The 25,235-nt window shown below is 39.5% G+C and overlaps 1 protein-coding gene across 1 annotated transcript in view; it reads right to left on the bottom strand.

The window, feature by feature from the left end:
• Positions 1-847: 847 nt before the first annotated feature.
• LOC126267758 (sel1-repeat-containing protein YbeT-like) overlaps positions 848-25,235 on the bottom strand; it is a 259,839-nt gene continuing 235,451 nt past the window's right edge. The window contains exon 4 of the mRNA XM_049973062.1: positions 848-1,104. Coding sequence (XP_049829019.1) covers positions 996-1,104 — 109 coding nt within the window. The 3' untranslated portion in view covers positions 848-995. The remainder of the gene's footprint in view (positions 1,105-25,235) is intronic.

The following is a 25,235-nucleotide window of genomic DNA, read 5'->3' as shown; positions in this document are numbered from 1 at the left end:
CCTTGTTGACAATTTGGGTCCATGGCTACGTGGGGTCTTTCTCACACTCGGACCCTACCATCACCTCTTACCAGCTGAAATAGGGACTGAAATAGGGACTCATCTGACCATGCTATGGTTTTCCAGTCGTCTCATGCCCAACTGGCATTGTTACGAAGACAGGAAGACGTTGCAGGCGATGTCGTGCTGTCTGCAAAGGCACTCGCTTCCATCGTCTGTTGCCATAGTCCATCAACGCCAAATTTCGCCACACTTTCCTAACGGATACGTTCGTTGTACGATCCACATTGATTTCTGTGGTTATTAAATGCAGTGTTGATTGTCTGTTAGCACTGACAACTTCACACTAACGTCGCTGCTCTCGATCGTTAAGTGAAGACCATCGGCCACTGCGCTGTCTGTGGTGAGATGTAATGCCTCAAATTTGATATTCCTGACACATTCTTTACACTGTGGAATATTGAATTCCTTAACGATTTCCGAAATGGAATGTCCCACCCATGTATCTAGCTCCAACTACCATACCGCGTTCAAGGTCTGTTAATTCCCGTCGTGTGGCCTTAATCACATAGGAAACCTTTCCACTTGAAGCATCTGAGTACAAATCGCAGCTCTGCCAATGCACTTCCCTTGCTTACGCGATACTGCCGTTATCTATATATAAGCTGTTCCATGACTTTTGTCACCTCAGTATACTATAAAATAAAAATTTAACTACTGAATAGTGCGAGAATTCACTAGACGGATGTACAGTTGTTGCTGTGCATGACAGTCAATACCGCGTCGATGTGTGATTTACCCATACTCCTCAAGCTTCCATATTAAGGAAGTGGAAAGATAAAGGAGATATCATCCATAGTTTATATAATTTGTTTACCATTACATTTACAACAGTGCGTTAGCAAAATTTGTTGAACAACTTGATCTTATATTTCCAAACATTTTAAGAACAATCAGAAGTAAGAATAAATCCGTTGCCGGAGGTAGCGGAGCTGCTACTTCAGCTTGCAGTACCTTCCTCGGCCCGCGCACAGCTTCCGCAGCGCGTCCTCTGCCTGCTTCATACCCTTGCTGGCTGCCAGTTCCAGCAGCTTCTTCGATTCTCTGAAATGACAGAAATTCACAGATTCAAGTCTCATCGAAAAAAAGTATACGCAGACACCATGTGAGAAAGTGCTCGTACTTTGTTACAACGCCGGAAAGGTTGACTGGAAGTCTGTTGTGTGTTTCGGCATATGGTGCTTAATATGGGTTTAAGGTACTGCCAACGCTGTTAGAAACCTGTAATTAGCTCTGCGTACGTGTTATGAGTCTTAGGTGAATAGGAAAAATCAGGAAATTAATTTTTTGCGGTAACTGCTAATTTGTTGTCACTCGAGGAAAACTGACGGAGTTCATAGTTCAGATAGACTCAACTGCGATCTTCGGTTTCCACATTTTCATATGTGAAGAGACTGATATTGTTCCATGACCAACGAAATGGGTATGTAATAATGGAATAGCCGGCCGTGGTGGCCGAGCGGTTCTAGGTGCTTCAGTCCGGAACCGCGCGACTGCTACGGTCGCAGGTTCGAATCCTGCCTCGGGCATGGATGTGTGTGATGTCCTTAGGTTAGTTAGGTTTAAGTAGTTCTAAGTTCTAGGGGACTGATGACCTCAGGTGTTAAGTCCCATAGTGCTCAGAGCCATTTGAACCATTTAATATTGGAATAATCTGCAGGGGACAGTTGCTCTGTAAACTTTTAGTGAAAAAGTTATATTTACGAAGCATAGTGTTGTGGGTATCTAATCCCGATGGAAGGGCCTCCGAAAGAAAAAAAAATGCTCTAGCACGCGATCATTCCCAAAAGAAAAAAAGGATTAGAGTTCAACGTCCAGTTGGCAACGAGGTTATTATAGACGAAGCACGAGCTCAGATTAGGGAAAGGATGGGGAAGGAAATCGTCCGTGTCTTTTTGAAAGAAGCCAGCCCTTCATGTCGCTTCGTCGATTTAGGGAAATCAGGGAAAACCTAAATCTGGTTGGTCGGACGGCGGTCTGAAACGTCGTTCTCCCGTATGGGAGTCTAGTGCGCAAAGCCATTGCGCTAGCTCGCTCTGTCCGATCATTTCAGTCATACAGCCGAAGTAATATTCATCATATGGACTAAGTTCGCTTTGCTAATAATATTCTATTCTTTGCCTTCAGTGCAGATAAATTTCCACACCTAACGGAAGAAGTTGCTAGAGTAAGTTTGAAAGCTAGCTTGAAAATATTGGTTTGGTGCATAAGTTCGTAGCGTTTTTGCGTGACTTCAATAAACACAACACATACACATAAAAGAGACTTTTGTCATCAATAATGTATTCTCCTTCGTTATTTACAACAGTCTGCCAACGACGGGGTAACTTTCCGATTCCGCGACTATAGAAATCACGTGGTTTTGAGATGAAGAACTCGTCGAGCCATGTTCGGAGCGCATTTTCATCAGAAAGGTTATTGGATAGAGGGTGGAAAAGGTGAAAATCTGGGTACGCAAGATCAGGTGAATAAGGTGGGTGCGGAATGACCTCCCAACACAATTCGTGTATAGTGTTTTTTGCCACTCTAGAATAACGAAGGGTGGCCGTTATCGTGGAGACGCATCACTTCACGCAATCTTCCTGATCGTTGTTCTTGGACTGCGTCTGCAAGACGTCTCAGTTGTTGACAGTAAATGTCAGCAGTTATGGTTACACTTCGGGGAAGCAATTTGTAGTACATCACACCGTTGCTGTTCCACCAGATTTATATCATCATCTTTTGTGGATGCACACAGGTCTTTGTACGGGGAGTTGCTACTTTTTTGGGTTGAACCATTCCTTTATTTTCCTTTTGTTAGCTTAAAGATACCGTTTCTAGTTATCAGTAATGACACACGGTAAGAATGGTCGAATGTTGTTGACGAGCCAATTGATGACGAGGAAGCAGAGATTCACATGTGGCTAGGCGCTGATTTTTGTGATTTTGGTTTAGAGCGTGCGGTACCCACAGGCCCCGATATTTGAACCTTTCTCATTGCATGCAAACGTCGCACGACGGTGGAATGATCACAGTTCATCACATTTACAACTCTTCGAGAACACTAACGTGAATAATGTTGAGTCAGTACGGAAAACAGCCTATAAAACCTGCAGTACAAACAACGCAACACAAATGTACAATAGTCTGTCACATAAAATTAAAGACATTTGTTCATTTCCTCTGTTTAATCCCCAAGGGCATTCTATAAGATCACTGCTTGTATTCAGTGGTAGAATTCTTAAACCATGTGAAGTACAACAGACGCGGAGCAAGAACATGCAAAACTTGCTACTGCTGCTAAAGCAAGAACAAATATTATTAATTTATTGCATTATTGAAATAAAGGTTGAAGTTATATGTAACCTTTGTGTGTGTGTTGCAAATTACATCCGACAATCTGTAGAGATTTACTGGATGAATAAATAAAATAAATAAATAAATAAATAATAGTGGATCAATTCGTGCAAACGATTTACATCAAAACTCCGAAGGTCTTCCTGAACATGGAGAGTCATTAATGTCAAAACAATCCTCCTTAAACGAGAAAAACCATTTTCCAGCTGTGCTTTGTCCAATGGCGTTGTCCCTATACACGGTACAAATGCTTCTGGCTGTGTCCGCTGCTGTAAACTCCTCTACTGAATTCAAACAGAAGGTAATGTCGGCAACATTCCGAATTCTCCACTTGGCACTCCATTTTCTAGCGTCCACAGCTACACTTACTATCTCCAAATGACAAAATGACAATATGTAAACTCAGGTAATAACAGTGAATCACAAACAAAAAATGGCGATTGATAAATAAACTCATACCATCCGAAATACCAACAGGAGGAGGAGGAGATTTGCGTTTAACGTCCCGTCGATAGCGAGATCATTAGAGACGGAGCACGAGTTCGGATTACGGGAGAAATCTACTGTGTCCTTTTAAAGGAACCATCCCGGCATTTCCCAGAAGTGATTTAGGGAAATCACGGAAAACCTAAATCCGGATGGCCGCAGGCGGGTTTGAACCATAGTCCTCGCGAATGCAAGTCCAGTGTGCTAGGCACTGCGTCACCTCACTCGGTACCCTCGGAACACGAACACTGAAAACAAGAATTCTACAAACTTATGAACAAATCTAATAGATGCTGCATCACCATGCAAGTTGGTAGTCATCATACTGTCAAAATGGATTCAAATTACTGTAGAGGCTTGTATGTTGCTTTCACAGTTATTAGGTATCACCTTAAAGGACGCACTGCTGGACACTACAGGCTACCTGCTTTTTTAGCAGGTCAAAAGCTCATGCATAAGCAAAAAGCTGCTGCCTTGAAGGCAGTGGCTTAGAGCGACTGACAATATACAACATACAGACCCTAACAGACAGAGGACAAATGAATTCTATAGCAGTACGTGACGTGAATACTTAGAGAATCAATATTGAGGACGTTCTACACTGGTGACCGAGAAAAAGTAGGTCCGTAATTCATATAACGATGACTGTAGTTGAAACTGAATTTGGGATCATAAGCCAGTAATTCTGAACCAATTCTAATTCTCAAAACACGCGATGCTGCGATAACAGAAAATAAACTCACAAATTCACTAAAGGATAATAGAAGTAATTTCAAATTACTAAATTATGCAGTTATATTGTTATTATTTTGCTGTTATTAAATGTCCGTAATTATTATTCACTTAATACTATTTACGGTACTTGACAATGTTGCTGCAGCTTTATACAGTATCAACAAAACGAAATAAAGTAAACTGTAGAGAAGACCACTAAGACTGCAACTCATTGTCCTTCCCTTCAGTTGCGCGCACACAAAAAAATTAATTTCAAATATTTCTTAAGTATTGCAGATTTCTGATATTATGTGTTCATGAATCAGAACTTACTCGAAAGTTTTTACCTCAACGGTAAGAGGAATCAAAGAAAATAATAGTTAATCATTCCAATGTTCACTGTCCTGGGTGAATCCAGCCGGCACAATTGACCAACTTCAAGCAAACATGTAACGTGTTCGGCAACCTCTGACGTTAATTTCATCTTGTTTTTGATTCACAGCTCACACGCACTCCGCATCTTTTACCTGATCAGTGTACCAACTCCTGCAGCTTAGCAAAAACTGCCCTTACGGCTACCACACGAATTCTGCACTCAACAACAGAACTGTGGTTTTCTCTTGAGCACTCGCTGCAAGACGTCAGCAAGCCATATTGTTAGTGTATCAGTGTTAAGCTAAATAGCAGTTACATGTTTTATTATAGTCTTCTTTTTAAAAGGTAAATTATCTTAAATGCCTTAACTGCAGACGGAAGACGAAAAAGTGTTTAAAGGAAAGAAAGTATATAATAACTAGCTTCAACTGCAGGTAATTTTCTTCTGAGTATTTTTAATCCAACTGTAACATGTAAGCTTGGTATGAAACACTGTTCAACAAGTATAATACATCCATTACACCATTAAGCCAGTGCACAATTTTGTACTCGGTGGATACTTGTCTTTCTTTCGACTTCTTGTCAGTTCCTAATACGAAACCAGAGCTCATATTATTCAGACAAATGCAACAGTCTGTACTCTTCTCAGGTTACTAGCAAAAATGTGTTAGGGTGAGTCGATTTAGAAAATGAATTAAAATGAGAATGAATACTCTCACACGCATCTGTCATTCTCCAAACCACAGAGGACTGGTCTGTCTAGTTATGCACGACCACTACGCCACTAGTCAGTCATTTAACAACATGTGTGTCTCTTAGTCAGTTTAAACATGATGAAAAGCTTGAAATATATATATATATATATATATATATATATATATATATATATATATATATATATATATATGATGAATTACTTCTGTCAAGTTTTTGATATTAAAAATTAAGTTCAAAATATTTCGACAGAATTTTCCCGTACTCAGTCTTAAAAAGTCAGTTGTCAGACAGCACATAATTCTACATCTACATGGATATTCTGGCGGAGGGTTGATCGAACCAACTTCACAATTCTCTATTATTCCAATCTAGTATAGCGCACGGAAAGAAGGAACACCTATATCTTCCCGTACGAGCTCTGATTTCTCTCACTTTATCGTGGTGATCGTTCCTCCCTATGTAGGTCGGTGTCAACAAAATATTTTCGCATTCGGAGGAGAAAGTTGGTGAGTGGAAATTCGTGATAAGATTCCGTCGCAACATAAAAGGCCTTTCTTTTAACGATTTCCAGCCCAAATCCTGTGTAACTTCAGTGACACTCTCTCCCGTATTTCGCGGTAATACGAAACGTGCTTCCCTTCTTTGAACTTTTTTGATGTACTCCATCAGTCCTATCTGGTAATGATCCCACATTGCGCAACAGTATTCTAAAATAAGACGAACAAGCGTAGTGTGGGCAGTCTGCTTAGTAGATCTGTTACATTTTCTAAGTGTCTACCAATAAAACTCATTCTTTGGTTAGCCTTCCCCACAACATTTTCCAAGTGTTCCTTCCAATTTAAGTTGTTCGTAATTGTAATTCGTAGGTATTAAGTTGAATTTCCGGCCTTTAGATTAGACTGATTTATCGTGTAACCGAAGTTTAACGGATTGTTTTTAGCACTCATGTGGATGTCCTCACACTTTTCGTTATTTATGGCCAATTGCCACTTTTCGCACCATTCTGACATCTTTTATAAATCGTTTTGCAATTTGTTTTGATCTTCTGATGACTTTATTAGTAGATGAACGACAGCGGCATCTGCAAACAACCTAGGACGGCTGCTCAGATTGTCTCCCAAATCGTCTATATAGATAAGCAACAGCAAAGGGCCTATAACACTCCCTTGGGGAACGCCAGAAATCACTTCTGTTTTACTCGATGACTTTCCGTCAATTACTACGAACTGTGACCTCTCTGACAAGAAATCACAAAATGGCTCTGAGCACTATGGGACTTAACATCTGTGGTCATCAGTCCCCTAGAACTTAGAACTACTTAAAGCTAACTAACGTAAGGACATCACACACATCCATGCCCGAGGCAGGATTCGAACCTGCGACCGTAGCAGTCGTGCGGTTCGGGACTGAGCGCCTAGAACCGCGAGACCACCGCGGCCGGCTAGGAAATCACAAATCCAGTCACATAACTGAGACGATATTCCATAAGCATGCAATTTCACTATGAGCCGCTTGTGTGGTACAGTGTCAGAAGCCTTCCGGTAATCCAGAAATACGGAATCGATCTGATTCCCTTGTCAATAGCATTCAACACTTCATGTGAATAAAGAGTTAGTTGTATTTCACAGGAACGATGTTTTCTAAACCCATGTTGACTGTGTGTCAATAGACAGTTTTCTTCGAGGTACTTCATAATGTTCAAACACAATATATGTTCCAAAATCCTGCTGCATATCAACGTTAACGATACGGGCCTGTAATTTACTGGATTACTCCTGCTACCTTTCTCGAATATTTCTGTGACCTGTGCAACTTTCCAGTGTTCGAATGTGAACCTTTCGTCGAGCGAACGGTTGTATATAATTGTTAAGTATGGAGTTAATGCATCAGCATACTCCGAAAGGAACCTAATTGGTATACAGTCTGGACCAGAAGACTTGCTTTTATTAAGTAATTTGAGTTGCTTCACTATTCCGAGGATATTTACTTCTACGTTACTCATGTTGGCAGCTGTTCTCAATTCAAATTCTGGAATATTTACTTCGTCTTCTTTTGTGAAGGAATTTCGGAAGGCTGTGTTTACTAACTCTGCTTTGGCACCATTGTTTTCGATAGTATCTCCATTGCTATCGCGTATACAAGGCATTGATTTTGTCTTGCCGCTAGCATATTTCACATGCGACCAGAATCTCTTTGGACTTTTTGCCAGGTTTCGAGACAAAGTTTCGTTGTGGAAACTATTATAAGCATCTTGCATTGAAGTCCGCGCTAAATTTCGAGCTTCTGTAAAAGATCGCCAATTTTGTGGATCTTGCGTCTGTTTAAATTTGGCATGTTTGTTCCGTTGTTTCTGCAGCAGTGCTCTGATCCGTTTAGTGTACCAACGAGGATCAACTCCGTCGTTTGTTAATTTATGTGGTATAAATGTCTCAATTGCTGCCGATACTATTTCTTTCAATTCAAATTACATCTGGTCTACACTTACACTGATAATTTGAATGGAGTGGAGATTATCTCTCAGGAAGGTGTCCAGTCAGTTTTTGTCTGCTTTTTTTGAATAGGTATATTTTTCGTTTATTTTTGGAGGATTTGGGGATTACAATGTTCAATCTCGCTACGACAACCCTGTGTTCATTAATCCCTGTATCCGTTTTGAAGCTCGTTATTAACTCAGGATTATTTTTTGCTAAGAGGTCAAGTGTGTTTTCACAACCTATTTCTATTCACGTGGGCTCATGAACTAACTGTTCGAAATAATTTTCTGAGAATGTGTTTAGTACAATTTCGGATGATGTTCTGTGCGTACCTCCTAAACATGTATTTTCGCCAACATATCGATGGTGAATGAATGTCACCACCAACTATAATTCTATGAGTCAGGTACGTGTTTGAAACTAAACTCAAGTTCTCTTCGAACCTTTCAGCTACTGTATCATCTGAATTGGTAGGTCGGTGAAAGGATTCAATTATTATTTTATTCCGGTTGCCAACAATGATCTCTGCCCATACTAACTTACAGGAACTATCCACCTCAGTTTCGCGACAAGATAAACTACATCTAACAGCAACAAACACGCCACCGCCAACTGTGTTAAGGTTCTTCGCAAAAATTTCGGCTGAACTTATTTCCGGCTTTAGCCAGCTTTCAGTGCCTATAACGATTTGAGCATCAGTGCTTTCTATTAGCGCTTGGAGCTCTGGTACTTTCCTAACACGGCTACGACAATTTACAACTGTTGTACCGACGGTTCCTGTATCTACGTCTTTCATGTGTTCGGCCTGCACCCTTTGTAGCTGAAGCCTTTTTGTGTTTCCCTGAGACCCTCTAACCTCAAAAACTTCCCAGTCCGCGGCACACAGCCCTTGCTACCCGTGTAGGCGCCTCCTGCGTGTAGTGGACTCCGACCTATTCAGCAGAACCCGAAACCCAACCATCCTATGGCAAATTATAAAATAAATGTCACAGAGCTGCTTTAGGGCAATATTTTATTTGTTACTGTTTATTAATATAAACATTTACGAGAGAAAGGATGTTCATGTTTAACAAAATCCACACTTAGTGGTATATCATATGATAATTCTTTGAATTCAGTGTCCATTAAGTGAAACCAGTTTGAGCAATGATCACATCCATTGTTTTCCAGATTATCATCCTCGACATCACTGAACACTTCTTCATCACACCCTCTACACTTTATTAGTTCAAGATTTTCTACATTGCGGCCTGTATTTGTCTTTTAGGCCTACTTCTTTTCCCCCCTACTCTGTCTGCTTGCTTTTCTTTTCTTTTCCTTTCCTCTCTTCTTCTGAGAATGATTTTTCTTTTACTTATTTTGCCTTTTCTTCATGTGAATACCAATCTCACCATGTGGTAGACGAGATTGCTTTAGGAAGTTTTTTTTAAGATTTTCTTCGTCTAATTTCTTACTTTTAGCTTTAGATATAGGAGCTGGATAATACATATGATTCTTAAACAGCAAAAAGATGTTTCTTTCTGTTTGTAGAAGCTATAGTGTCATGTACAGATTCCCCAGCGGACGGTTCTTTTGAAACTGGCGGGAATCTTGAAGAATATGATAGTGTCTGATACCGCAATGATAAGGTACTACTGTTTCAAGAGATAGTTTTGTTGCCTAGGAGGTATACTTGGAGTAAAATGAACCTGAGTCAAGATGCTTATCTGTGTAGCTGTGGGACTGGACTCAGACGTGAAAGCTGAGATTTCATTAGATTCGTATATTCAAAGAAAATGTTGTTTTTCGTCCACCCATTTTCAGATCTCCCCAAATATTAACGTTCAGGTATACTGTTCACCACTTCCTTAGGTGGTCGAATGTATAGAAATAAAACCATAGGTGGAACAGTCTCCCCACCACCTGCGAACACCAAAAGCACTGTGAACGTTTCTTTTTCATTACCGCACTGAGTGACCTTGACATTCCGTAAAGCTTCAGGAGCAATCGCTTTTGCTGTCTTTGGACGTATACTAAAGCTAGTTCCATTCCCACGCAGAATCCTTCCAGGATTCTCTAATATATCTGATACTTTAATTCTTTTAGATACCACTTCCTAACAGATTCCTCAGTAACTACTGCAAGTTTCTTCGAGATTCCTTCTGTAGTGCGGTAACTGAAGATACGGTGTCTTCCTAAGACACTATCCAACTTATGCTTCGAACTGCATTCAAGAGGTGGTCTTTCTTTTGTCCAAAACCACACTTAGACATATTTATTAACCACTTAACAGTCTTAAGCTCTTCACCTTACGTTAGAATTGTGAAGGTCCCATTTTTCTTTGTACACGGTTTTTTAGTCTACCTTGGAGTGTTCCCCATGGCACAATAAACTTAAGATTGGCTTGGAGAGTTTCTGCAACAGCATGTTCAGGATACCAGTGAATAGGTCTTCTACCGGCTGGCATCTTCAGTTCCTATCCATAGCTTACCTGATAAATAAACAGGCCATTCTAATCGTTCACCCTCTCTACTCTACATAGAACCAATGACATGTTAATCAGATAGTTGGTGACTGATCACTGGCACATATTATCCATAAGGTAACCCATATCTTTTCTGTATGGCTCGCTACTGGGTATAGCAGCAGTTACAGAAATATACTGGGTATACTGATATGGCTTCTTGTACAAGTAGACTCAATGCCGAGTGTGGTATTCAAACCTAGCAATCAGCCCTAATGGCTCAATACTGGTTTTTGTTCCTAAACTTATTCAACTTGTCACCCATCCTAAGAAAACTTAAGAATGTAGTATGGAAAGCAGTCTTTAATCTTTGTACAATGCGTAAAACGATGGTGGCTGGTATGAGTGTAATCTAAACTCAGAGTATAGCTGTCTCTTAAATCCAACTTGTAAGTTAGCACAAAGTATGTCATGCACTTAGTTCAACAGGTGACTCTGACTAACAAGCACTCCAGAGTGCAGCACTTACTTTCCTAGAGGAAGGACGAGCGAGTACTGGAACAACGCTGACTGCGGGAAATACTAAGGAATTTGTTTGTTGTACCAGTATTTATGAGGAAATGGTTGACTATTAGTTATGGCTGAATTTAGGTGCACCTACCCTACGCTGTCACCTTCCTCAGGGCCAAATTGCGGAATTTGTTTAGGTGGATTAATGGACCCTTTCTCGACATTTTCCGACTTTCGGAGTTCATTTACGCTCTCTATTTCAGCTTTTCCGTTTAATTAATTTGCTGTGAGTAAAACTGAATGACAAATTTTTCATATGCAGTTGGTAACACTTTCGTTTTAGTTGGTCAATCTTTCAACATATTTGACACTGTCCTGCTCTCCCTTTTCTATTAATCATCTTTTCTCAGCATGAAAATCACACTAAATATGTTTGACAACTTGTTTATCTACTATAATCCGTCTCCGCACCTATAATATTTCCTCTCTTCCGGGATATCTTAGCTTGATATCGTACTAACTTCCCCTCATTTTATTAATAATTAACCACATATTTCTACTCATGAGTACTGCTTCTAGTGCTTATTCATTTCGTACTTTATCTGTCTTTTGTAGAGCCAAATTTCAAGTGAATTCTCTTTCTTCTTCGCCGATTTTGGTCTTTTCAAACCTTACAAGCAGATGCACACTTCAAGAACTTCTTCTGCAGTTCCCTTTTAGTTTTTTAATACTAATAGACTTCTTTGGTCGAAGAGAAGCTTTTTTAACCTGTATGGATTTATTACCAATATACACGTCGAGATAGCCGACAGCGCTAAAACGCCGCCCGCAGGGCGCGAAGAAGTGAGTATTAACAACGCGGCCTGGTGAGCCGACCAGCCTGGATGTGGTTTCTAGGCGGTTTCCCACATCCAAATAGGTGAATACTGGGCTGGTGCCCACGTCCCGGCTCAGATACACGCTATGCAAACGTTCTCCCACTGGAACTCAGATTTACTCTAGACGCAGACATATGGGATACACAGATTCCGACCCGAGGGAGTGGTGGCATCAGGAAATCCATTCGTTCATGAACTAACTCTAACATTACTTCAACCAATCTAGCAATGCCGACCCCAGAGAGAAAAGGGAGAAGGCAAAGAAGAGGAACAGAAAGAAGAAAAAGAATGTTTTCCTGATACCTTTTTTGCTGTAGCTGGTTCTCCATACGGGGAAGTGGGATTTCCACACTGTCTCCCTAGCAGCGTTGCTTGGAGAAGTCCTTTGAAGTCCTTTGAACCACAGTGGTGTATTGAAAACTCTCGATTTGCGTAGTGTGAACGACTACGAGAAGCAAATTGCATTAGCCACGTTGTAAATGAGCATGGTATGATACCAGAGGAGTGCAACCTGGTGCCGACACAAAGTTCTATCCCAGATAGATCAAGATCTACCTCCGACGTTAAAGCAGCGGTCCACAGGCCAACCTGCCGTGTTTCGCGGATTCACATGGAGCTGCAGTGAGAAGTGCAGTTTAATCCAGGACAATGGCCAATAACCTAGCGATAAGCAAATGTACGTCGCTCCGTACGCGCCTTTGCCGCAAATTCTGTTGATGAGATTTCTTTTAGTACCGGCGTTCTACGTAGCTACATTATGGTCGAGCAGCACTGAATCAACATACTTAGAAAATTCCGCTACGACATACATTGACTCATTCCTGACACAACTTCAAGGCTAAGGTACACTTAATTAGCTTCACGACTCGTAGTAGATCCGTCAGAGAGTTTTAGTATTTTACTGTAGAGAGATGTCACTGCCGTTACCTTAAGGGAGCTAGATATCGTCTTGTGGTCGAAGTGGTACCTTTTGAATATGAAACGTTGGTTAAGATTTATGTTGTTGTTGTGGTCTTCAGTCCTGAGACTGGTTTGATGCAGCTCTCCATGCTACCCTATCCTGTGCAAGTTTCTTCATCTCCCGGTACCTACTGCAACCTACATCCTTCTGAATCTGCTTAGTGTATTCATACGATTTTTACCCCCCCCCCCCCCCCACACTGCCCTCCGATACTAAATTGGTGATCCCTTGATGCCTCAGAACATGTCCTACCAACCGGTCCCTTCTTCTTGTCAAGTTGTGCCACAAACTTCTCTTCTCCCCAATTCTATTCAATACCTCCTCGTTAGTTATGTGACCTACCCATCTAATCTTCAGCATTCTTCTGTAGCACCACATTTCGAAAGCTTCTATTCTCTTCTTGTCTAAGCTATTTATCGTCCATGTTTCACTTCCATACATGGCTACATTATATACAAATACTTTCATAAACGACTTCCTGACACTTAAATCTATACTAGATGTTAGCAAATTTCTGTTCTTCAGAAACGCTTTCCTTGCCATTGACAGTCTACATTTTATATCTTCTCTACTTCGACCATTATCAGTTATTTTGCTCCCCAAATAGCAAAACTCCTTTACTACTTTAAGTGTCTCATTTCCTAATCTAATTCCCTCAGCATCACCCGACTTAATTCGACTACATTCCATTATCCTTGTTTTGCTTTTGTTGATGTTCATCTTATATCCTCCTTTCAAGACACTGTCCGTTCCGTTCAACTGCTCTTCCAAGTCCTTTGCTGTCTCTGACACAATTACAATGTCATCGGCAAACCTCAAAGTTTTTATTTCTTCTCCGTGGATTTTAATACCTACTCCGAATTTTTCTTTTGTTTCCTTTACGGCTTGCTCAATATACAGATTGAATAACATTGGGGAGAGGCTACATCCTTGTCTCACTCCCTTCCCAACCACTGCTTCCCTTTCATGTCCATCGACTCTTACAACTGTCATCTGGTTTCTGTACAAATTGTAAATAGTCTTTCGCTTCCTGTATTTTACCCCTGCCACCTTTAGAATTTGAAAGAGAGTATTCCAGTCAACATTTTCAAAAGCTTTCTCTAAGCCTACAAATGCTAGAAACGTAGGTTTGCCTTTCCTTAATCTTTCTTCTAAGATAAGTCGTAAGGTCAGTATTAAGATTTATACTTCAAAATTTTCCCACTGTATGCTGTCTCGTCGGCATCACAACTTCATCTGATAATTGATACAGTTCCACCATACATCGTTAATTTTGTGAATATCTGCAGTTTCGCCTCATTTGAGGAAGAATGTGGTAGAGAAAGGAAAATTATTTTCTACAGTCAAAAATAACTTTACAAGATCATGCAAATAAAAAGTAGATACATAAATAACATGATGATAACAAAAAGGCAGCCGACATTTACACTCAAAGATGCTGTATGAACCACGTCACACCAGCTAAGGCGTGCCATATGCATACATACAGGTAGACTAACATAGATGTAAGGAACAATATTACATCTATTATACCATTTTCACAGATACACTTGATAATGGCAAAACACCGAAACGACCCCTTGTGTAACTTCTATCATTAAGAGTAAGTAAATAAATACCGCAGCAAAAAACTTTTACATAAAAGAAAATATGTCGTTTTTCTACAGTCACTTTCAGAAATTGTCGTAAAATCCAATTACTAATTTTCTCTGTCAATGAGACAAACAAAGATTGTATTTAAACAGACACTCAATCAAATAGTTAAACTATTGTTTCTGCGCTACCAATTATACTATAAATAAATATTTTCCTGCGTTAATTTAGGAAAGTGTACTGTGTATATTTCATCAACACACAATGTTTAGTTCTCTGCCGCAATAAAAGTTGGAATAAGTCAATTTTGCATTGTTTCGATGTAATAATCTCCTCGTACAAGAAAAAGTATATTTTTTCGAATAATCTCTTCAGGCAGTTCCCACTTCCTGCTTTACTACGTTGAGACCTCAACACGCATCATTATTCAACGGGGTGTAAAATAAACAATGCGGGTGGAACAGAACTGTTGGAAACTATATACGACAACAACCTAATAGTACTGAATAATGAAACAGCTACAGTAATTGATTCGTCACTGAGAAGAATATTGCCGATGATATACTACGCTCCTATTTTTTCTCGATTGTCGACGAGTGGAAGGTGAAACTGATATGCTGGGCTGAAGACACTTTCTAATTGAAATTAAGTATTTACACGGAAAATTTAGTAGTACAGCAATACAGAAACGAAACCAAAAATGGTCTGAATATACTTCAACTGCGAAAAAAATAATTCCACGAAGTCATACTGTATCAGGAAACGTTATTCGTACTGGAGGTAGTAAATATTGCTGCAACATATTCAATTCCACAGGATACGTAAAACTTAACAAGTAAGCATCTCCCGACGGTTTGGTATGTTCTAAGGCTGTTGCTCGACGACGTATAGCATTGACTGAGTACAGGAAGCATTAGAAGTCAGGTAATTACCGGAAACACAAACGCATTAATTACGAAGTTAAGAGAGTTTTTTAAAAAGTAAAGGAGAGGTACTGAATAATTTACTGTTCTTCGCCTAGTAATGGACCAGTAAACTCCGATTCCTTACAGAATAGAACACTCATGTGTAAGACAGCTTGAAACTTTGCTCATTGCTTTACGAAGAAATTAATAAGATAGATATTTGATTTGTGTCAGTGAACGAGGAAAAAACATAGGGAACATTTGAAATTACGCCTAAAGTTTCCTAGAACGCTAAGAGGTCTCACTATCGAACACTGAAACAGTATAGTCTGAATAATTTGCGATCCGTTTTATCCAAGTCTAGTTTTTCACGCCTCTTAATGTTTATAATGCTGTATCTCCTGAATTATGTATCGTACAATGATATAATTTTGCAGTTATATTCAGTGGTACATGTGGATACCGTCTGCAACATGTGTTGCGAATAGAGACAGCAGTAAAGAAGTAATAATAATACATTAAAAAAAATAAAACATGTTTGTTGCGGCAATTTTACTGCATGAACAGCGAAAATATAGTAAGCGATTTACTTTTATCCTTTCACCATTCTGTGTGTGTGTGTGTGTTTTGTTGGAACTCCATAAATGCTCTCATTCTCAAATACTGGATGAATAAAGTTTGGGTATTAGCGCGCTATGAGTTACGTTGCCTCAAGGCATAAGCACAAGTTCTGTCTTACTATATTAAACCTTTAACATGAGACTATATTTCTTATTGATCATTACATAATGGTCAATTTATGATGTCTCTTGAATTTATAGCCGAGTTTGATCCTTTTCTCACAGAGCACATTGAACGATACGGAAATCCAGGGCACGGGTATACAAGTTATCTTTCTTCAGAAATCTGTAGTGAAATAATAGAGCTTCTTTCTGAACGAATAAAAAGAACTATCGTAAGTGCAATAAAACAAACCAAATATTTCCCTATAATAATAGATTCTACTGCTGACATTTCACATATTGATCAATTATCTTTCATATTAAGATATGTGAATGAGAATGGTGAACCTGTTGAATGTTTCCGTTTGTTTTTACCGAACCCGAGACACAAGTCCGAAAACTTGGCTGAGTCCGTATTAAAAGTCCTGTCTACAAATTCCATTGACATTACTGCCAAATTCCATTGACATTACTGACTGTAGAGGCCTGTCATGTGACAACGCAAGCAATATGTCAGGAACCTACAGTAGTTTGCAGGCGCGCATTAAAAAACGAAATCCGAATGCGCATTATGTGCCTTGTGCAACACATTCTTTGAATTTAGTCGGCACTAGTGATGCAAGCTGTTGTTGGGAAGCATGTTCATTTTTCTGTGTAGTGCAAAACGTTTATAGTTTTTTCTTTGCTGCTACACAGTGCTAGGATGAACTTCTTTCTTTCACGAAACCAGGAAGCAAGACGGTAAAAAGTTTATCAAAAACACGTTGATCAGCAAGAGAGGAAGAGTGTGTAAGTCTACACGAAAACTGGGAGGGCGTTATCAATACTCTCACATATATTGCCAATAATACGTTTGAAAAACGACTTGCTAAAATGAGGCTTCAGCTTTATTGAATCAACTCAGCAGATTAGAAACAGTATTCATGATGACAAATTGGAAGGACACACTCCAGAGTTTTAATAGTGTAAACCTGAATTTGAAAGTGTAATTATTGGTACTATAATAGTGCATGAATTATATGAATCACTTGCATCTATTCGTGGCATGTCCGACTATTATGAAAATAAATCGATGAAGATTATGACTGATATAGACTATGAATGCAGCTATAAAAGATCACGAAAACGCAAACTACATTATGAGGGAAAAGCGGACTCTGAAGAAGTTTTTTAGACTGGAGGGGAAAAATTTAAGAGTCGAAACATTTCTCGCAGTAGTCGACAACTTGTACGCCGAGTTAGTGAGAAGGAAGGAAAGCTATAGAACACTGTCGGACTCCTTCAAAGTTTTCAGTAACCTTAAGAACAGTTCACCTGACGATATTGCTGAACGTGCTGAAAAACTCCAAGCGTCATATGACACAGATTTAGAGCCTTCTTTTGTTAGTGAATGTGTACATTTCGGGAAGCTTTTGAAATCTTCTGAGATTAGTGATATACCAGTCGAAATGAGTAAATTTTTACGAAAAGAGAGTTCCGAGTTTCCGAATGTTGACATTATTCTTATAATATTTATGTGTATGGCACTTACAAATTGTTCAGCAGAACGCTCGTTTTCGGGTCTTAAAAGACTGAAATCGTACTACGTTCTACGTTGTCTGAGGAGAGATTGAACGCCTCGTCCATTCTTCACATCGAATGCCGACCTCCTACCTAATAACCATCTGAACTATGAAGATATTATCAACGAGTTTTCTGCTGTCAAAGCCAGACGCAAACTTTGCTGACTGGTGAATTTGTTTATTTATTCATATTAGTTTTAAAAATTTATAATTATAGTGTGATTTTTATTATAACTTAGAGCACATTCATTGGATTTGCAAACTACGTGTTACCTGTTTATTTTAAACTTGCCTGCAGACGTGATCGAAGGCGCCCGACAATTTGAAACAATACCCGAATGACCCAGGCCGCTCGGCGCTGTACTGTCAAGTGATAACAGTAGCTGCAGTACAAAACTGTTTAGCCCTTACATTTATTAAAGGTATTGTGTAGGCCTACACATATTATGCAGCATGTAGCTACACAGACCCTAATGCTTTACACGTTAACTATTAGATTTTAAAACAAATTAGATTTTCCACGCTAGTCTGTAAAAGTATGTAATAGCAAATTTAGTTCTATGTTTGTTCGTCTGTATTTAGTTATTAGTACGTACACCGAAATCTCTGTTTCATTTTCATTTCTTACGCTTTGCTATAGATTCACGTATTAATACTGAACGTGTGTTTTCATCTGCTAAACATTCAAGTTATTAGATCGTAAAAAGACAGTTTAATTTCAATTTTGAACCCATCTCTGTAAAAGTACATATTAATTTCTAATGTATGACTGGTTGACTTCAATTTTTAGGTCGCAACACGACTTTTTTATTTTCATTTTCAACGATTTCATGTGAAAGAGCATATTAAAAGTGAAAGTATAACAAAAATCCGTTGCCTCCTACACGCTCTGCTGAATTTTAGGCCACAAAAGATAAGTTATTTTCCTTGTGTTCGTTTCTTTTGTCTTTCGACAGAAGAATGTGTTAACTGAATGCAGTTTTAAGTTTGTTTTGTCTACTGCCGTACACCAAGTACAATTCAGGAACCATATTACATTTTGATTGAGCGCGACGACCACTGACGCATCCTTCAGAACAACGAATAGCAGAGTACGGAAACAGCTCACAACGCCTCCACTCAAATCCGCAAATGTGAAATGATCGGGTAATAGTTATTATATGCCCGCATCTCGTGGTCGTGCGGTAGCGTTCTCGCTTCCCACGCCCGGGTTCCCGGGTTCGATTCCCGGCGGGAACAGGGATTTTCTCTGCCTCGTGATGGCTGGGTGTTGTGTGATGTCCGTAGGTTAGTTAGGTTTAAGTAGTTCTAAGTTCTAGGGGACTGATGACCATAGATGTTAAGTCCCATAGTGCTCAGAGCCATTTGAACCATTTTGATAGTTATTATTTTAAACGTGTTTTTGGGGGGGACGCATATAATATGATGTGCCTAGGGGCGCAAAATTTTTAAATCCGCCACTGAGCGTGAAGTTAAACAGTCAGGCTCTTGCGCGCGCAAATTCAATCGGCCCGCAAGAGATGGAGTCGACAAACCTGTGCTTCGTTTGGTTTCCTAAGTCCAATTTTTGGTTTCATTACAAAAATTGGACTTAGGACAGTAGAAAGAATCCAACTTGGGCCAAAGGCTGAGCAGTCTCTTGCGTTGTAACCGACTCTATAAAAAAAAAAATAAAAAAAAAATAAAAAAAAAAACTGACGCTAATTCTGTCTGGCAGTCCGCTTGAATTTGGGCACGCAACGGCCTCACTGGCTAACTTCAGCGCTAATAAACTCGGAAACGGCGCAACATATCGAATATTTTTTAACCATAATTTCTCACCACTATCTACCCTACTACACCCTTACAAGCTTTTCAGACTTTTTCTGACCACCCTGTATAGATCCAATATAACCGCCGTACGGAAAAAGTCAACCTTTCTACGGTAAAAAAACTAAACTCATTTGTAAAAACAGATGATATTTCGTGAATGAAAATTTTTAAAAATAAAATGGCGCCAGAAACTGTGTCAGGTAAACCACATTCAATATCAGATAATAGTAGCTACATCGATCATTTTTTCCTCTTCCTTTCCACAGAACAGAAAATGCAGAAAGTATGCCCTGGTGTTGACAGCACACTCTGTTCAATGATCACTCATTAACCTCAGGAAGCCTTAATTGCCTTATTGTAAATATTAAATCAATTATGGTGCCAGGAAAAGTTAATTAGAGACTGGAATACACATATTGTTATCGCAATACTCAGACCCAATGAAGATCCTTCGACTGCCGAATATTATAGACTGTAGACTATCATCTTATGTGGGAAAACCCTGGATACATTAATAAGGTAAAGTTTAGTATGGTGGTTGAAGTCAAAGAATACTCAGCCAAAGCCTCAGTTTGGTTTAACTCAGAAAAGGTAAAGTGACAATAGTTAATTTAGCTATGTTGTCTACTGATCTATTCAAAGTATTTGAGAGAAAGTAAACATTAATTGTTGCATTTTTTGGGTATTCACAAAGCGTATGACAAAGTGGAAATGAACGTGTTACCTCAAAAATTGGAAAGGCATGAGATACGAAGAAAGTTCAAACATGAATATGTATTTTATAAGAGAAAGAAGGATGTTAGTCAAATTCAGAGAAAAAATTTTGGTCCAAGATTAATAAATATTGTTCTGCTACAGGGAGCAAATTTTAGTCCCTAATTCTATGTAATTTACGGAGTCCGCGAGAAAAATGTATACACACTTTGTCAGGCTCTACCGAGATATAGATATTGTCGTTCGCTTTGAGTTACGAGCGTGTTGTAATATGGTCATTGGCTCAACAGATGTTAGTACTTTCATTTCGGCATGGAGAAAACAAGATGGCTGGAACGCGCTTGATATACGTGCAACGACAATGTATTGTGAAGTGGTTTACCAAGTTTGATAACGCCATTGAAATGCAATGTCAGTGGAGGCGGGAGTTTGAAACAAATCCGCCAATGGCCTAACAATTAAACGCATCATTGACAAGTTTGAATTGCATGGAACGATTTGTGATATTCACAGAGGAAGATCAGGAAGACAGCGTACTCCTACAAGTCCTGCTTCTTTGGTCTCGTGTTGGAAACGTTTGTTAATTCTCCACAGAAGTCTCCCACGCGATGTCCATGTGAAGTGGGTGTTAGCAGTACAAGTGTACGAAGAATTCTGAAAGCTGCAAAGTGGAAAGTTTGCATTCCACGATTACTGCACGCGATTAGAGATGACAGTTCTGATCGCCGAATGCAACTTTGCGAATGGTATCAGCAAATGGTAACTGATGAGGAACAATTTGTGACGGAGGTAGTGTGGAGTGACGAGGCACAATTTAAACTTCATGGAACCGTTAATCGGCATAACAGTGTGTACTGGGCACCGGAAAATCCGCATGTTTATGTGGATAAAGCGGTCCATATACCAGGGGTCCATGCGTGGTGTGGACTGTCATCTAGGGGCTTAGTAGGACCCTTTGCCGGCCCCGAGTGGCCGAGCGGTTCTAGGCGCTACAGTCTGGAACCGCGCGACCGCTCTGGTCGCAGGTTCGAATCCTGAGTCGGGCATAGATGTGTGTGATGTCCTTCGGTTAGTTCGGTTTAAGTAGTTCTAAGTTCTATTGGACTGATGACCTCAGCAGTTAAGTCCTATAGCGTTCAGAGCCATTTGAACCACTGAAGACCCTTTTTCCTTGATGAGAGAAGTGTACCTGGAAATGTAACGCACACCAATTTTGCCAGGTATACGTGTGCTTAATAGACCTGATTAAGAGGTATTCTGCCGGCCGCGGTGGTCTAGCGGTTCTAGGCGCGCAGTCAGGAACCGCGCGACTGCTACGGTCGCAGGTTCGAATCCTTCCTCGGGCATGGATGAGTGTGATGTACTTAGGTTAGTTAGGTTTAAGTAGTTCTAAGTTCTAGGGGACTGGTGACCTCAGCTGTTACGTCCCATAGTGCTCAAGATCCAGCCATCCACTGTCACATTGACTGACGTGATTGCAGCGCCAGCGGTGAAAATTCTAATCATTTCAAGTAACCATGTGCTAAACTGAAGGTCGTACAACATGTGTGATCAATTATTAAATGTAAAATAAACGCATAAATACTGCTTTTCGTTCCTTAAAGTGTGTATACATTTTTCTGGCGGACTCTGTACATTCTATATCTCGAAACTGTTATTGTTCCACTAACGAAAATACTACAGTATTGCCGCGAGGTGGTTGCATGCTCGAGAATACTCTCTAGCGTGAAGTTCAGTTCTATTCTACTTGTACATTGGTGTCAATACAAAAGTTCTTTCAGTTTGAAATGCGTACTTCACTGACTCTCCTGCTTCCGATTTGGACTTGACTGTGGCTACAATGCGACAATTTGTAGATGATATTTGTATATAATTACTGCAGGACGTACGTGCACTGAGTAGTAAAGGCTCTTAACAAGGCAATTTAATCCACTAATCGATGGCTCTCTCACAGTGGGTTGGAAACATCAACTGAAAAATCAACAGTAGGAATTTTCACGTGGCAGCACATAAGTTATGGAGCAGTAAACAAGATGTTAGATTCCCAACTCTTCACAGTAAAATCACGTACTAAATTTCTTGGACTGCTGTTTGACTCGCGCTTAACATGAGGTCCTCGCATAAACAACTTAATACAGTACGGCTAGAAAGCTGAAAATATAGTTAGAGCACTATGTCGTGTGTGGTGGGAACCCTCCCTAGCACATTACTCAACGCATATCGAGCACACATAAGAACCAAATCTATTACGGTTGCTTTTTATACCACGACGTAACGAACGCATGTTTTAAAAAGCTACGTAGATTGTAATACATATGCATCAAAGTATGCTTAAGAGATGATATTGTCTCCAACGAACGCTCTCTTAGCAGAATCCTGCGAAACTACAGTTTGTCTGCGAATACAGCTACTGCCAGTATTCTAACAGAATATTGATAGGTGGGCATCCAGTAATCACAAGCATAGACTCAATCTCTATTGTATCCAAAAATGGCTGTAGAACAATGGTTCCCAATCTGGGAGAAATAACACCCTGAGTGGTGAAATGAAATTTTCCGATGGGTAAAAACTAAACGATTTGATTCTGTTTCAGTCACGAAACTAAATTATTTTCAAAACATCATTACTGTTATCACAATTTCGTAAGACTCTAATATTAGTCATATAAGTATTATAAGTTTTATTATTATTATTATTAGAGTGGTTAGACACAAAGAAAACATTAACAGCTGAAGTCGTCCAATTTCCGTCAGTTCAGAAATAAGGAGTTCAGTAATCAAGTGATTTACAAACACTAAGGTCAAGAAAATGCCGCTTTGGAGAGTAGTAATATAGAGGAAGTACGCTTTGTAACAAGTGTCTACATTTACTGCGGATAGTTGGCTTTCTTATCCGAGAAGGAGTTGGGTAGCACTTGAGACGCATCACAAATTGCTCCATCATTCATTCTAACACACACACACACACACACACACACACACACACACACACACACACACTAAAATCATTCCCTTTTTCATCATTTTAAAAATAAAATTATTCCAAGAAAATTCTTTCATTATGCAGAATAGTCAGGCTCTAAATTTCGTGATGGTGGAGCGGAGAATCATCTCATTTTTTTAGTCTATGGAACGAAAACTGAATCTAATCTAATCTAACTAGCTACTCATGAGTAATGGTCTAAGAAAGGCTGGTAACCACTGCTGTAGAAGATCCTCAGCATTATACCATAGATGCAAGTTAATGCAATTATTTGAAAATGAAAATTATTATCACCAAAAAATCTCCAATCTATGAACAGGTATTATTCTGCTATAATGTACCTCTTACCCACAAGTCTAACTGTTAGCCCGCGAAGTGTTCTGTTAATATTTACTCAAAAATGTATAGGGAGATGCTAAATAAATGTCCAGAGTATTTCTTCATCTACACTGATGGATCCAAGCTAACTAAAACGAGCATGCACGAGAAGTCGTTTTGCTGCCCGCAACCAGGAGGGTACAGAAAATATCAGTTACCAGAACACACCTAAAGTACGCCGAACACATAGCTCGAAACAAAATTTTTTGTAACCGAAAATTTTAGTCTGTATTAATGTCAATAAGAACAAAAAACTGGGAAAGATCTTTGAATAATGATACTATCGACAGAATGGAACACTGCACACAATGTACCAGAAGAGGGAAACGCACAGAGCTGGCATGTGTGAAAGCACACTGCGGAGTCAGCCACTGAGAAGATGTGGATGTACTTGCGAAAGAAGCAGCAACAACAGGGATAAAATTAAATATAAAACTGACTAGTACAAAATTTTATAACGTTACCAAATCCAACTCAAATTTCCTTTAGAAAGAAGACTGGAAGTCATCACGGCAACTATAGGGCCGTCACTATGCAACACTTCAAGAGAAGATCCGATCGAAATCTTGCCTCCACAAAATCAACCACTGCAGAATAAGCCTCTCCAGTTTAATAAGGATGAAGCTAAGCCATGGGAATTTTCCAAGCCATTTGTCCCTCCTCAGTCTTTTTCTTGAAATTACTATTTCAGAAAAATTAATATAAAAGAATTATTTCCTATGTTTCCAAAATGTGCACTTTTCATTAAAGTACAATTTAAAGCCCTTCCCGGTCCTTGAAACATCAAAATATTCTTCTTTAAATACTCTCGCCGATATAGTTTAAAACCAAAGATATACGCCTACTTCCGACGTTTAATGCTTTTAAAAAATAATTAAAAATAAAATAAACTTTTTCATTTACTGTGCATCTAAGCAGTTGATTAAAATTAAATAACAGACACACCAGAAATAACATTTTTCGCAGATGTATGAAGTAATATGCTTCGTAAAATGAACAACGACTATTGTTCAAAAACATTTTAGCTGGGTTCATTATCACCAACGATATAAAGTGTTAGGCCCAGTAGTAAAAATTCTTAACTCATTACAAACAAATGGTCTTGATTCTCGAATGGTCAACAAGAGACAGCAATGGGCTGGGTAAACGATACTCTTTTTCGAACGGGCGCTACACAGTGCAGCGCTCGATGCAATATGGAGCCTGCTCGAACGGTCACATGACATTTCACTGGCGCAGCGCGAGTGACGCACAGAACTACGAACAAGGCACAAGAACGAGCTTATGGCTCAGCTTGAAATTTGACTTTTTCCTGAAACACAGGACGAAATAGCATTAAATCTTCCCACTCTTCAAACTCCTGTTGTACTCCCACAAATTTGTGATAGCAGTTCCCATGCAGTACCGGTGTGTATGCAGGCAAAGGTGTAAATGTCCTCCAAAAAATATTGCTTCACTGAACCCAGTGCAATATTTTATTTTTTATGGGAGACTGTAATGATTTATCCAGTGGATTGCAAATGAGCATTTCAGTCATTGTTCACGTATTAGAACAGCAGGTAAACACATTACAAGATTTTAATATCTGAAAAAAAAAAGATTCGGATGAAACA

This window comes from Schistocerca gregaria, chromosome 4 (assembly GCF_023897955.1).
Source record: "Schistocerca gregaria isolate iqSchGreg1 chromosome 4, iqSchGreg1.2, whole genome shotgun sequence".
Lineage (NCBI taxonomy): Eukaryota > Metazoa > Arthropoda > Insecta > Orthoptera > Acrididae > Schistocerca > Schistocerca gregaria.
The sequence above is the reverse complement of the archived record's forward strand: the minus strand, read 5'-3'. Positions and strand labels throughout refer to the sequence as shown.